Below are 14,579 nucleotides of genomic sequence, written 5' to 3'. Positions count from 1 at the left end.
CCCCCAAAATATTTACCCTCACTAGTAATAAAGACAATGCAAAACTAAACAGCGTGACACCTTTTTCCCCCTATCAAATTGGCAAACATAAGAAGGAACAAAAAGACCAGTGTTGGTCAGGAAAATGGAGTTCATTCTCTAAAACATTATTTTTTTCACCCAGCAATTCCATTCCTGGAAATTTATCCTGATGAATAATTTGGATATGCAAAAATTTTTTCTACAAGGTTGTTTATCGATGAGTTATTTCTAATCAACCAATCCCCAAAGACCTAAATATTGAACTTGGTTGAGGTATATTGTAGCAAAGTCGTTAAAAATAATTAAAAATAATATCATAGAAGCACAGTTACTGAGATCAAAAGTTGTTCAGTAACTTGAGTGGGAAGAAAAAAAAGAGCCGGTCCAAAAAAATCTATGCGTGTGGTATAGTATTAAAAAATTTTTTAAATTTATTGGAGGGTGACATTGAATAATAAAATTATATAGATTTGAAGTGTACAATTCAATAATACATCATCTGTATATTGTGTTGTGTGTTTACCATCCAAAATCAAATTTCCTTCTGTCACCATATATTTGACTCCGTTTACCCTTATCTACCTCCCTCCTCCCCTCTTTCCCTCTGGTGGCCATGAACCTGTTGTGTGTGTCTATGAGTTTTTATTTTTTGCTTATTTGTTTGTTGCTTTCAGTTTTATATCCCACATATGAGTGAAATCATATAATTCTCAACATTTTCTGTCTGACTTATTTTGCTTAGCGTGATTACCTCAAGATCCATTCATGTTGCAAATTGCAGTATTTCATCTCTTCTTATGGCTGAGTAATATTCTATTATATATATGTACCACATCTTTATCCAACTGAATTCTTTATCCAGTCATCTATCAAAGAACATTTTAGTTGTTTCCATGTCTTGGCCACTGTGAAAAATACTGCAGTGGACATTGGGGTGCATATATCTTTATGGATATGTTTTCGAATTTTTGAGGTATATACCCAGAAGAGAGATTGCTGGTGCATATGGTAATTCTATTCTTAATTCTGTTATTTTTAAGGAACTTCCATACTGTTTAATCTATATATGCACCACACTTTATTTAGACGTTTAATTCTCATCGTACACGTACACATTAAACACACAGGACAAAAGTAGCAAACCTTATTCCCCAATGATTCATGAACCCTAGAAAGCTCAGGACTGAAGCTTTGTCTTTAAATTCTTTCAGTGAGGTTCCTGACTACCTTCCCCAACCAATCATCTGATTTGTCTGCCCCCAACCAATCAGCTGAACTGTTAGCCCAATCGATCAGCTGATCTGCCTTCCCTCAGTCATTCAACCATCTGTTGTTACAGAGGAGCAGAGGAGGCACAGGCTAAGGCTGGCCATAACCTATGTCTACTTATTATATGGACTTCACCTCATAGGAGAGACTTGGGCAGAAGAATTAAGAAATCAGGAAGACCCTGAGAAAGTGTTGAACTAGGAAAGGTGCTCGGGCACATGCTGACTTGACAGACTGCCATCCTAACTTTCCAAGACACCCTAAATGAACAAACCAGTTTAAGAACCTCTTTCATTCCTGTCCTCCCCACTGCCTCCCAAATCAAGCAGATCTAGATCACTTCTGGGCTTCTAGCTTGTGACCAGAATTCCTTTAACAAGAATGCAAAGCTTTTCTTCCCATCTGTAATTGAGACAGAAAAGACTTAACATGCAAAGGCCTTGGCAGGGCCTTCAGTCTATACTAAAGATTTAAACGACTCTTTCTTACTTTGAAATAGGGATACAGAGATGTTGGGTTTGGGGAGGGCTGTCACCTGTGTGTGGGGAAATCACTTCCCAGTTTCAAGTGGAACCAGCTGGCTCTCCTCCACTGCATGCACACTATGCTTGGAGCTACTTTTGTGGGCAGCTGAGCAGGAACTCTGCTCTGGGCAACTGCGAGCAGATGTGGAGCAAGGGGGCAGGCTATGGAGAGGCCCAGACTCTGAGACATGGGGTTCTAAGCCTGGAGATAAGAGCCAGGCAGAGCAGCAACTGGAGATGGAAATGGTATGAAGGTCCTTTGGACTCAGAGCAGGGAGGACCCTTGGAACTCTTGCCATTCACTGCTGAGGGCCTCCCCCTGAACGTTGCCCCTGAGACAATATGCTGGTGACCTAGGAGAAGGCAAATGTCTAGAGAAGGATGTACAGACCAGGCTGCCTGTGGTAAGAATTTCTCCTCTTCCAGAGAAAGCAGATCTGAAACAGGAAACCATTAACTCTGTCTTGTCAGAGAGTTGTCTTCAAACAATTAAAAAAGCCTAATTCACACAAATGTATATTGAGCCTATGTCAAAGATATGTTCGACTCCCTTACTGAGGGAGCCAGTAAGATGGCAGTGCTGGTTTAAAGGAGAATATGAAAAACTAAAATAAGTTTCTCACATAAGCTAGAGTAAGATTGCAAAATTAGAAACAAAATTAGTTAAAATTATATAGGGGAATAAAACTGTTACTGTTGAGGTTATCTTTTATACTGAAAAAAATTACTGATCTCACATCCACAAGTTAACCTCTAATTTCACAGAGCCTGAGCCCTCATCAACAGCAAATAGTAAGTTAAACTAAATTACAATCTTCTACATGAGCCTTAAATGGGCTTGTTAGAAAACGTGGTTTTGTAAAGGCATGTGGTAATATTTTTTCCTTATTTCTGGGTGCCCCCACCCCCAATAAGCCCAACTGAAGGAGGCAATGGGAGGGAGTAGGAAGGGGGCCAGAATGGAGGCTGAGGGATGAGCTCTCAGAGGAGAGGCTGGGGCTGAATAGCTTAGTGGTTACCAGTACTTGGTATTAGACCATCGTGGTTTCAAATCCTGGAGCTGTAGGGCCTTTGGTGAGACATTTTACTTATAGGAGCCTCAGTTTCCTGACCTATAAAATGGGAATATAATAATATCTCCCTTTCTGATAAGTTTGTGAGGATAAATGCTAAGGCACATTGATTTCACATTGCTGGGGCACTAAGGTTTGGGGTGGTGTTAGCTTAAGAGAAAGGTCCTGGCAAGATCATAGGGAGAAGATGACAAGGGACTTGAAGAGCTGGGCCCTCCACCCAGGGAGACTTACGGATCTAGTTGCCATGGAGATTAGTGAAACAGTTTATCCTACTTTGATGTGGCTGGGTGCCAGAGGAAGTGGGCAGGTTATGAAGCCCATGGGCCTCCCCCTTTTTCCTGACTCCACCCCCCAATAGGGTGCCTACTGCTTCTACTGTGAAGGTGGCAGGAAACCTCACGTCAGTATTGCTGGGTCCTGCCCACCACAGCTCTCTTGAGTTGAGCCCACATGTTTGTTGAATGTTTACTCTATGCTGGCATGGCTGTGCAGACCACAATACTTGCCTGCAAAGAATTTATCTGTAATCCTGAGGGGCAACAGTGTGCATCATATGTGGGAGTCACTCAAAAGCACACAAGCCTCAGTGATTGCATCTCACCCAGACCACAGCCCTATGGAGTAAGAGGAAAAAGCAATATTATTCCCATTTCATACACGAGACAGTCAAGACTCAGAGAAGTTTAGTGTTTCTTGCTAAAGCTATAAAGTCAAGTGTGAAAGAGGGAACATGGGTCTTGGTATGTCAGAGACCTGTGCTTTGTCACTTATTGGCCAATGAATGACCTGGGACAGGTTATGTAAGTTCTCTGAGCCTCCTGGTCAAAATTAGAACTGTAATCATTGTTGATGATAATGATGATGATGATGATGGCAATAGTTGCGTTAACTGTGTGCTTATGGTGCATTAAACCCTGCTAAGGGTCAGTCTCATCTATCCTCAGAACATTCCCCTGTATAGTTACTATTATTTCCATCTTTCAGATGATGAAACTGAAGACTAGACAACCAAGTAGTTTGCACATGGTCACATTGCTAACAAGAGCTCTACCACTAGAACCCACGTCTTCTCGATTCCAAAACCTGTAAACTTTGATTCCAAAAACCACATTCTCACATTTGCATAAAGCTGTGTTTCTACCAAGAGGCCTAGGCAGGTGACTGCATGGCTGAAAGTCTCTGGGCTGTCCTGGCTGCCAAGTGCTTTCTGCCTTTAGGCAATTTCTCCTGTCCCTTTCCTTTTCACTTAGTGCCTTCCTACTTTTTGACCTCCTGTCAAAGCTGGAACAAACCTGAATTAGGTTAGTTTTGCCTATCAGCTGGTGGCAGGTGAATTCTGAATATTCTTTCCCAGTAATACGTTTCTTTTGGGACATTACTAGTCATAAACATTTGCACTTTCTCCTTTTTGTCTCTGATTGTGGAACAAAAGGTTTAAACCTCTTGAAAGAACACCAACCAACATTGACTAATAGGTGAGCATCTGTGCCATTTTTACCCACAGAATACTCTGACACCAGACACATGGGTCCCCCACCTCATCCCGCCACCCCACATACCAACCAATTCTCCAGCCCTCCAACCACCAGCTGGGTATCCAACAATTCAGTTCAATTCTGACACTAACTACCTGGAGTCAGCACAGATTCCACAGGTTAAGGGCCTCAGCCCATAAGACTGCCCTCACTTCAAATGCCAATAACAAGTTCGGGCCTCCCTTACTATTGACCAACTAGCTACAAATCAGGGTTCTCATGACCCCCTCCTCAGGTTCAATAATTTGATAGAACATTTCACAGGACTCAGCAAAGCACTTTAGTCACATTTGTTATAAAGGATACAGATGAACAGCCAGGCGAAAAGGTATACAGGGCAAGGTCTGGAAGGGTCCTGAGTTCAGGAGCTTCTGTCTCTGTAGAGTTGGGGCACATTTACCTCTTGGCACATGGATGCATTTACCAACCTGGAAGCTCTCTGAACCCCATTGTTTAGGGTTTTTATGGGGGTTCTATTAAGTAGGCATGATTGATTAAAATTTAGCTATTAACTCAGTCATCTCACCCATTAAGCTCCTCTACCCTTCCTGAAAGTTCCAATTACATGGTTGGTTCCATAGGGCAACTAGCCCTTACCAGAAGCTACATAGGGACCCACCAAGAGTCACCTCATTAGCATAAACTCAGGTCCAGTTAAAAGGGGCTAGTTATAAATAACAAAAGATGCTCCTTTCACACCTATCACACATAAAATTACAAGGATTTAGAAGCCCTGTCCCAGGAATTGGGGATTAATATGTACGTACGTACATACATACATACATATATTTCTTATTATATCACATGATCACAAGGGGAGATTTAAGGAAAGGAGTGAAAGGCAGCTGTTCAAGAAATCATAGGGTGTGATCAGCTGGAACTGAACAAGCTGCCTATAACAGGAAGCCCAAAATAACAGTGACTTAAACTTTTTGCAACCCCCCTCACTTTTTCCTTTCTGTGTACTGGAATGAGGACATGATGGTCAGAACTCCAGCAGCCATCTTAGACCATGAAGTGATCTTGAGGATGGTATCTCCTGCTAAGGATGGTGGAGCAGAAAAATGGGAGAAGCTTGGTCCAGGATGTTTGTGGGACCACTGTGATCACCCTGGACTGCCTCCTACTGGATTTTAAAAATGTTTTTGTGGTGGGGTAGGGGAGAGGAGGGAGTTCTATCTGATGCTCTGTGCTCCACTTGGGAACTGCTGGTGTCTAGGATATTCAGCTCTGGAAATAACTCCCTCTGGGTGAGGGTGTGTCAAGGGGCACAGCTATCCTCCTAAAAGTCCCCTAGCAGCAAAATCAGGCAAACAGCAAGATTATATGGAGACAGTATAGCTGATAAGAAGCAGGTCCCAGCTCTAACCACACTACAATTCCCAAATGAGACTATTAGGGTATCCTAAGATAAACAGGTAGAGAAATATAAGATGTGGAAGAATGTTCCTTGTCATGAAGACTAATGGTGAAAAGCAAGCTTTGCTTCAAGTAAAAAGTGGTCAACAGTATCAAACACTCAAAAAAATATTATTCAAGGAGAATGATGATAAGGTCAAGGTGTTGGGCTTTGTGAGTTCAGGAGGGCAGTTCCAGGAGTACCATGGGATTGGATGCTGATGGTCGGTGTTTGGGGGAAACCTGATGTGAAGGGAGAGTGATCTTACCATCTGCTTCCCACCGCCCTCCCCCCAGGAGTGTGACCAGCTGTGTGGCCTGTGTCAATAGAGGCACAATTAAAGGTGAAGCGATTGGCCCACGGAGTGCGGGCTACCTGTTATGTAGTAAAAGAAAAGTGCAGAAGAGTCAAGAGAAGGCTGTCTGTGTGTTCTGCCTCGGAGCCTCTGGAGGGATGGGTGTTCCCGTTCGATACAGCATTTTACTGGGGAGTTGAGGGGGCGATGAGGGGAGCTTTTGCATGTTGTTCATGTTAGCAGCTACCAGACGGTGTTCCAAGTCCTGATAGTAACAGCCACTGTTTCAGGGACTTTACTATCAAAGTAGACATAACATTAACCTCTAAACATATGACAATCACCTAAAAGAAACATCCAACGAAAGGCCCCAAATCAAAGCAATCAGGTTCTAAATTAGAACAGAGCATACATCGGTAATTTTCTGCCATTTGTGGCTGTCTCTAACCCCAGTCTTGGCTGTGTACTTTCCGAGATTTCCTTTCTACTCCCAGCTCACACCCAGTCCAGGGCAGCTCTGTTCCCCACAGCAGGGACCACCATGATGATTTCCAAGCTCTAACAAGAGGCTACCAGCCTCCCTGAGTCCCATCGCCTGCTTCTGTTCCCTTGTTGGTGCCGAGAGTGAACTATTGTTTAATCTCCTCACCAAGGTTGACACAGAACTGAATACATACTGTTATGGGTCTATTTTCCAGCTGCAGAACTGAATCAAGTTGCAAGCAAAAAGGAAAAACTTTTGACTCATTTCTTCTCCACACTTTTGAAATCAGAGGAGATGGAAAGGTAGATGAGGCTGGAGAGGAAGGCTGGGAGGAGGACCATGGTGCAGAGGCTCAACCTTAGAGATAGACAGTCCCCTCAGGGTCCCCTGAAAGAGTGTGAGGAGCCAGGCAGAGAAGCTGAGGGGAAGGTAGGGAGCTGTGGAAGGTGCTGAAACTGAGTGAACAGGTCGAGGAGTGCCTGGCACACCTTGCAGGTCACCAAGACTGAGAGAGGGGAGCAGTGACAGGAACTAGGAGCAGCTGGACCTCAGTTCTCCTCCTAGTGTGCTCAGCGCCACAGTCTGAAGAGAAAAGCTTTGCAAGGTGGCTCGAGCCATGGTAGGGACTCATACCATTAAAAGCCATGGAGGCCTCAGGTCTAATCTGCCCCTTGTCCTGAACCTCATCCAGGAACTCCCAACCTCATTGTCCAGTGCTGGGCTTGCTGCAAGGTGCAGGGCCATGATTTCTGAAGTAACAGGTAAACTATGAATTCTTTTTTTCTTTTTCTTTCCTTCTTTTTTTTTTTTTTTTGGCCACAGGAATCTCCTACCAGAGACTGGTGAGGGCTGAGCAGGGCCTGCCCGTTAGGAGTCACCGAAGCTCCACTGTGTGAGTGCTCTTAGGCAGGGAAAACAGGGGGTGGGGACGGGAGGACCCCTTCCCCATCGTTTTGCTATTGTTATAGCACCCCACTCCATGCATCTGGCATTCCTTCCATCACTGCACGCCCTCTTACCCCAGCCACCAACAAACAAGCTTCAGGGGGACACCCCTGGAATGGCTGGTGATGTTTTGTGCACAGGTTTGTTTTTCTGGGCTGAGGGCCTTTCATCAGATTCCTAAACTGGTCAGAGACTTTTTTTAAAAAAAGGTTAAGGACCACCTGAATTGATTGGGGCAGGTGCTGGGCACACATTACCTCACTTTACCCCACTTTTCAGATGAGGAAACTGGGGGTCGGAGAGGCCAAGTAACTTCCCCAAGGTCACACAGCTAGTTAAGTGTCTGAGCCAGGATTTGAACCTCAGTATTATCCAAAAACTCACATTCTTTCCAAATGTCTTTCTGCTTGTAACTAAAAAAGTAATTTCCAAACATTTTTTACCAGAATCTACAATAAAAAAATCATTTTATATGACAACCTGGCACGTGCGTGTGCGCATGTGCGTACACACACACACACACACACACACACACACACACACACACACACACACACACACACACACACACACACACACACACACACAGCGCTACACCTGAAACAAGTTTCAGGAAATAAACTTACTCTTACTTCATACGATGGGCTCTGTTCCATTCTATTCCATTTCATTTAAAAGGCAGTTCTGGTTGTGATTTAATTACCTGCTCATGGGTCCCGGCTTACGGTTTGACAAGCACTGGAGAAGCCTCCATTCTGAAGACCCTCTGGAAGGTCTCCAAGCATGTGGGTGCTGTCTTGCTTTGACACTTGGAAGCCCAGAGACCCCAGCCTCCACCGGCTTAGAAATTAGAGTCACCCCAGTCCCTCCCCATCCTCAGCCCCGGGGTTCACTGAACATTGACACCACTGAGCAAACATCTATCGAGTCCCTCCCAGGTAAAAACAAACAAGCAAGCCAGTGGTAGGTTTTGAGAGAGACAGGGCATACAAATGTTTAGTAACTAACGTTAGGTTAGTATATAAATAAGACACCTCCCAGGGGCTGGATCAGGTGAATGGTGAGTAGTCACCAACACCTGTCGGGCCCTTGCTGAGATCTGAGCACTGCTGTAAGCATTGCTACAGCATCCACTCCTCAAGTTAACTCTATGAGAAAGGTATTTTTTAGATTGGGGACCTGAGGAGCAGGGAGGTTAATAGAAAGGGCTTGGTGCTGAGAGATGGTCTCATTTTCATTCTGTAAGATGGGAACAATGGCAAGTTCTTCGGCAGTGAAAGCATGCAGTGGCGAGAGCACAGGCTTGGCTGGCCTGGTCCTGCACGCAGCGGGGCTCAGAGCGTGTCTGTGGAAGGAATGATCTAGTGCTCAGTGGAGAGGGCCTCAGTTAGAGGCTGCTCAAGTGGGCCTACCGCCTTTTTCTTGTAGAGAAATCAAATATAGTTTCTCCCCAAATGATGGGGACTTTGACAGAGCCTGGTCCTATCCCTGTGCCTTAAGCCCAGGGCCCTGCTCTGGGACAGATGTCCACAGAAATCGGAGGGAATGCTACCTACCTGGTGCTTCTCTGCACTGAGTTTAAACATAGCATGGATTTGTGAGAGAGCAGGAGCGAGTGTGAGAGGTTCATACTAAAGCATTTATAGGTATAAGACCATCATGGTTTGAACATACTTCGAGAAAATGCAGTGATGAGGGTTGACATGGGCGAAGTGAGAACAGTTTGGTGTTGTTTACTGTTAACTGCGTGATCCACACCCTCGGGGTTCATGACTCTCTTAACATTTGGGTGTGTTTGAAAGTTTCATAATGAACACATTTCAACACTGGCACCAAGGAGGAGCCCAGGGTGCAGCGGGAGGAGAGTTGGCTGAGCACACCACTCCCTCCCCAGCCTGATACTAGCCTGTGCGAGTAACTAGCTTTGGCAATTTAGAAAAGGTGTCCCCTGGGAGTGGAGGACTCAGATGCAGCCCTGACTTGGCTCCCCTTCCTCCTGGCATACGCTACTCCATGCCACAACCCTTGGCTTTTTCTCTCATGACCATTTCCTGAGGCCACATTAGGCCACACTGCACCATGGCGTGTGTCTGCCCTCCTTCCCCCTCCACGGAATTATCGCTTGGCTTCAAGTCACCTCACCTAAAATACAACCCTCTTTTGAGTAATCTTGTATCTATTTAGATGAGCTGTAAGAACAATGTTTATATAAAAATTAAGGTAAAATTAATTTTTGAAAATTGAGTTCAATTTTTAAAAAGATCTTTGAAAATACCTGGTTAAAAAAAAACAAAACTGAAAAGTAGACCATAAACTTTCTTCTTGGAACTAGGACCCTCGAGCCCCATCACCACCAACCCCCCTCACTCTGGCCTCAGGCCCTGCCTGGGCTATGGGGAGGCCTTGGCCTCAACGGGGCCCAGCACCAGTTTGAGGTGCGTGGCTGTGCCCCCAATGCCCACAGCCACTCCTCTGTGCCCTCAGCACTGTACTATTGCTGAACCCAGTGGAAGTGCAGGCTGAGTTCCTCACCGTAGCTAACAAGCTGAGCACGCCCGGGCACACGCCCCACAGCGCCTACATCACCCTGCTCCTGCACGCCTTCCAGGCCACCTTTGGGACCAACTGTGACCTCCCAGGTCTGCACCGTAGGCTGCAGGTATGTGTCTGGTGTCCTGGGGCTACACACCATCCCCTTCCAGCAGAGCACTCCTTCCGAGAGGCACGCTCCCCTGTCTGCTTCATCTCAGTGCTACAGTCTCCAGTGCACTCAGGCCTCCCTTACCCCAAGGGACATGGCAGGGCAGTGGCTGGAGAATTGGCCTGGTCAAGAGGCTTTTGTTGTGCTGGGTCTGGACCAGGGTGGTTGGCCCCCTGGGCAGTGGGGCTGGGCACAGAGCCTCAAAGGAATGAGATTTAGGCTGAAGCTGGCTGAGCTGGTTTCTAGTCCTAGCTCTGTGACAGGGCAGTTGTGAGATCCTGGTCAGCCTTGTTTCCTCTCTGGCCTGCAGTAGTGAGCGCTGAAGTCCCTCCCAACTCTGCAGTGCTCTGGCTCTGGGCCTTTCTCTCATGACCATTTCCTGAGAATAGGAGTAAGGGGAGGCGTGGCTCCCTGGTCAGTGGTGGGTAAAGGTGGGTGATGAGGTCAGGGAGGGGATTGGTCATTGCTGCCCTCAGTAAGGCCCTGGGAGGTAGAGAAGTCGGGCAGCCACATGGTGGTACAGGAGCAAGCCTGTCTCCTCCTGGAACTTCAGTCCAAGACCCTGGCGGAGCTTGAGGACATTTTCACGGAGACTGCAGAGGCACAGGAGCTGGCTTCTGGCATCGGGGATGCAGCCGAGGCCCGGCAGTGGCTAAGGACCAAGCTGCAGGCAGTGGGAGAGAAAGCTGGCTTCCGTGGTGTCTTAGGTAAGGCTCTTGGGAGAGTGGGGCCCACTTTCCCCATCGCCAGCTCTGGCTCCCTCAGTGAGCAGTCCAGTTCTGTCTTCTGGTTGTGCTCCACACAGTCACTCAAGGACCTGCATTCCTCAACATCTCCTTGCTCCATCATCCTCTGGGACATTGTTACTGTCTGCAGGGTTAGGGTTTGGCTGCCATCATGTGGTGGCTTGTGGGAGGAGGAAAAGAGAATGCTAATCTAGGGCAAGGTACTTCCTTTTTACATAGTTTACATATTTAGATAATGCAGAAGTTGCAAGCATTATGTCTACACATACCCCTTGTCTCACTTTGGTCACATGGCCACACCTCACCCCAAGGAGTCTGGGAAACTTCCTTTCCACAACTTTATTACCATAGAAGAGGGATACACCTGAAGACATAGTGCCATTGTTTTTCTGCTTGGACCCTGTAAAAGGAGCCTCAGATGTTGTGTTGGCCACATTTACACAGTTTACAAAGGGTTATGGCATCCACATGGTGCCCTTGAAAGAAGGTCTTCTGGCTGCAAGCTAGGCATCCCAGCTTCCAGCTCAGCTTCGGCCCACTCGGCTGCGTGGCCTGTGCCAGTCCTCTGCCAACTCTAAGACGAGAGGACAGGGCTGGCCAATCTCAAGACCCCTTCCCAGGCCTTACCCACTGCCTGCCCTGTTCTTACAGACACTGCAAAACCCGGCAAGCTCCACACCATCCCCATTCCTGTCGCCAGGTGCTATACTTACGACTGGAACCAGGACAGCTTTGGTAAGCAGCTGACTGGGGCCCTCGTGGTGCCTGCCCCCCAAACTGCCTGGGCTCTCTTCCTGGTCCTGGTCTGTGCAGCTGCCTCCCATACCCCAGCAGCCCTCCCACCTGAGCAGGCTCTAAGCAGAGCAGAGGGAAGTACTCTGAGTCCTAGGCTGGCCTGGACCCTCCTTCTGCCCTCTTGTCCCCAAGTCCATTGTGTCTTAGCCTGTCGCCCCTCCCAAGGGCGAGCAAGAGGGGTTTCAAGGGTCCGGACACCCAAATGATGCCTCCCTTTCTCGCCTGCAGACATCTTGCAGGAAATCCTGCTCAAGGAACAGGAGCTGCTCCAGCCAGGGATCCTGGGGGACGATGAGGAAGAGGAAGAGGAGGAGGAAGAGGACTTGGAAACAGATGGGCATTGTGCCAAGAGGGACTCGCTGCTTTCCACCAGCTCAGAGGCCTTCCACGACTCCTCCCTGTCCCTTGCCTCATCTCAGGCCTCCGGGGCCACCCTCTCCCGCCAGTTGCTGACCTCCTTTGTCTCGGGCCTCTCGGATGGCATGGACAGTGGCTACATGGAAGACAGTGAGGAGAGCTCCTCAGAGTGGCCCAAGAGGCCTGGTAGTCGAGAACGCCGGGGCTGCCGCAGGCCTGGGCAGAAGTTTAACAGGATCTATAAACTCTTCAAGAGCACCAGCCAGCTGGTAATGCGGAGGGACTCTCGGGGCCTGGAAGGCAGCTCGGACACAGCCCTGCCCCTGAGGCGGGCTGGGAGCCTATGCAGCCCCCTGGACACCCCAGCACTGCCCCCTGCCCGAGCCCAGCGCTCCCTCTCCCTGCCCCAGCCCAAGCTCAACGCCCAGCTGCCCAGCTGGCTCCTGGCCCCTGCCTCTCGCCATCAGCGCCGCCGCCCCTTCCTGAGTGGGGACGAGGACCCCAAGGCTTCCACACTACGTGTTGTGGTCTTCGGCTCCGATCGGATTTCGGGGAAGGTGGCTCGGGCGTACAGCAACCTGCGGTGAGAACTGGAATAGGGGGCATCACTCTGCCCTGGGTAGCAGAGTGATGGTGCTGGCGGAATGTGGGTCTTGAAGCTTAAGTCCAAGATGGACCAAGGAGCTCCCTTCTCACCATCTTCTTCTTGCCAGGCGGCTGGAGAACAACCGCCCGCTCCTCACACGGTTCTTCAAGCTTCAGTTCTTCTATGTTCCTGTGAAGCGAAGCCAGGGGACCAGCTCTAACGCCTGCCCAACCCCTCGGAGCCAGACACCCCCACTTCCCACAGACTCCCCAAAGCACCCCGGCTCTGCAGTATGTCCCCAGCCTTGGACCAAATGGGGTGGGGAAGGTAGAGTAGACATGAGTAGGTTTCAGTTCCCTGAGGGTGCTACTTGGAAGTCACCAAGAGCAATCACCTATGTTTACAGGATGTCTCCTCCTGCCTGGTCCTGGCTCCCAGAAAGGGTCCCTGCCCTGCACTTGGGGGTGGCATTTTGCTGTATGGCATACTGAAAGTTGTCAGACTTCTCCAAGAGCAGGGGGAAGCTCAGATTGAGGCTGCAAGTGCCGTCCAGGGTAGCTGGGAATGACTCTCACCCCTTGTCCCAGGAGCTGGGCACGGCCCCATGGGAGGAGAGTACCAATGACATTTCCTACTACCTCGGCATGCTCGACCCCTGGTATGAGCGCAACGTGCTGGGCCTCATGCACCTGCCCCCTGAAGTCCTGTGCCAGGTAAGTGGCCCCTGGGATGAGTGAGAGGACCACTGGCTGCAGTCACACAACCTCGCTTAGAAGGCTCTGGTTTGGGGAGATCAAGCTTCAGGCCTCCAAGGAGGATCAGGGCTCACTTGGAAATAAGCAGGGAGGGTAGGTGAGAGGCAGGACCGATCCTGAACCCAGGACACTGAGGGCCAGGGACAGAGTCACTATAGCGACAGGGAAAGTCCTCAAAAGGATCTAGGGCACCCATCTTCAACTCCCAGCTTTGTCCATCTCAGCCAGGGGCCTCCCTGGAGGCCCGTGTGCCAAGTGAGGGAGGGATATGGAGACCAGGCTGTGGGTCCTCCCCTGACCATTCTGTTTCCTGCTTCCATCTCACCTGGCCCTCTCTGGCCGTTTGCCTGTGTACCTCATGTCTGTGTGTGCATTCCTCTCTTTTCCTCTCATATTCTCTTTCTCTCTTGCTCTCTCTCCACCTGTTCCTCTGGCTCCGGCCCCCCACCCCCCGCCAGCAGTCCCTGAAGGCTGACTCCCGGCCCCTGGAGGGCTCCCTCACCCAGCTGCCCATCCTGGCCGACATGCTGCTCTATTACTGCCGCTTCGCTGCACGGCCGGTGCTGCTGCAGGTCTATCAGACAGAGGTAAGGCCTGTCCTGCCACTCCATGCCACCTCCTCCATCAGACTCACTGGCAGGCCTTCCTCAGCATTGCCAGGTTCCAGCCTGTGCCCTGCTGGGCCTGTACGGCCTGCCCTTACCCCATAGCAGCCCCCGGCCCTGTGCTGGAGGAGCCTGGTGGGCCCCTGCAGGAGGTCCACACTGATGCCCTGGTCCTGCCCTCTCCAGCTGACTTTTATTACCGGGGAGAAGACGACAGAGATCTTCATTCATTCCCTGGAACTTGGTCACTCTGCTGCCACTCGTGCCATCAAGGCTTCAGGTAGGTGCTGCCTGACCCTGGGTGGAGACAGATGGGGAGAGTGGGGAGGCGGGGCCAAAGAGGCAGGGCCACAGAGAGACAGAGTTCTGGGAAAGTGAGACCCCCTGAAAGGTTGGGTCACCAGAAGGCAGGGCCAAAGGTGGGGGTGAGGGTAGGCGAAGCCCTTGGGTCTGAGAGGCACTAAGAGAGAGTAAAAGGTCTGTCTG

The 14,579-nt window shown here is 49.1% G+C and overlaps 1 protein-coding gene across 5 annotated transcripts in view; it reads left to right on the top strand.

The window, feature by feature from the left end:
• PIK3R5 (phosphoinositide-3-kinase regulatory subunit 5) overlaps positions 1–14,579 on the top strand; it is a 72,111-nt gene that overhangs the window by 52,257 nt on the left and 5,275 nt on the right. For 3 of the 5 annotated variants that reach the window (XM_023529942.1, XM_011358948.2, XM_023529943.1), the window contains 9 exons: positions 7,426–7,495; positions 10,033–10,207; positions 10,803–10,956; positions 11,647–11,730; positions 12,019–12,730; positions 12,861–13,023; positions 13,321–13,446; positions 13,947–14,075; positions 14,280–14,373. In XM_023529942.1, coding sequence (XP_023385710.1) covers positions 7,426–7,495; positions 10,033–10,207; positions 10,803–10,956; positions 11,647–11,730; positions 12,019–12,730; positions 12,861–13,023; positions 13,321–13,446; positions 13,947–14,075; positions 14,280–14,373 — 1,707 coding nt within the window. The remainder of the gene's footprint in view (positions 1–7,425; positions 7,496–10,032; positions 10,208–10,802; positions 10,957–11,646; positions 11,731–12,018; positions 12,731–12,860; positions 13,024–13,320; positions 13,447–13,946; positions 14,076–14,279; positions 14,374–14,579) is intronic. The other 2 variants (XM_011358950.2, XM_011358951.2) reach the window with 2 other exon arrangements.

This window comes from Pteropus vampyrus, unplaced genomic scaffold, assembly GCF_000151845.1.
Source record: "Pteropus vampyrus isolate Shadow unplaced genomic scaffold, Pvam_2.0 Scaffold44, whole genome shotgun sequence".
NCBI lineage: Eukaryota > Metazoa > Chordata > Mammalia > Chiroptera > Pteropodidae > Pteropus > Pteropus vampyrus.
Note: the sequence above shows the minus strand (reverse complement) of the source record. Positions and strands in the feature narration are given on the sequence as shown.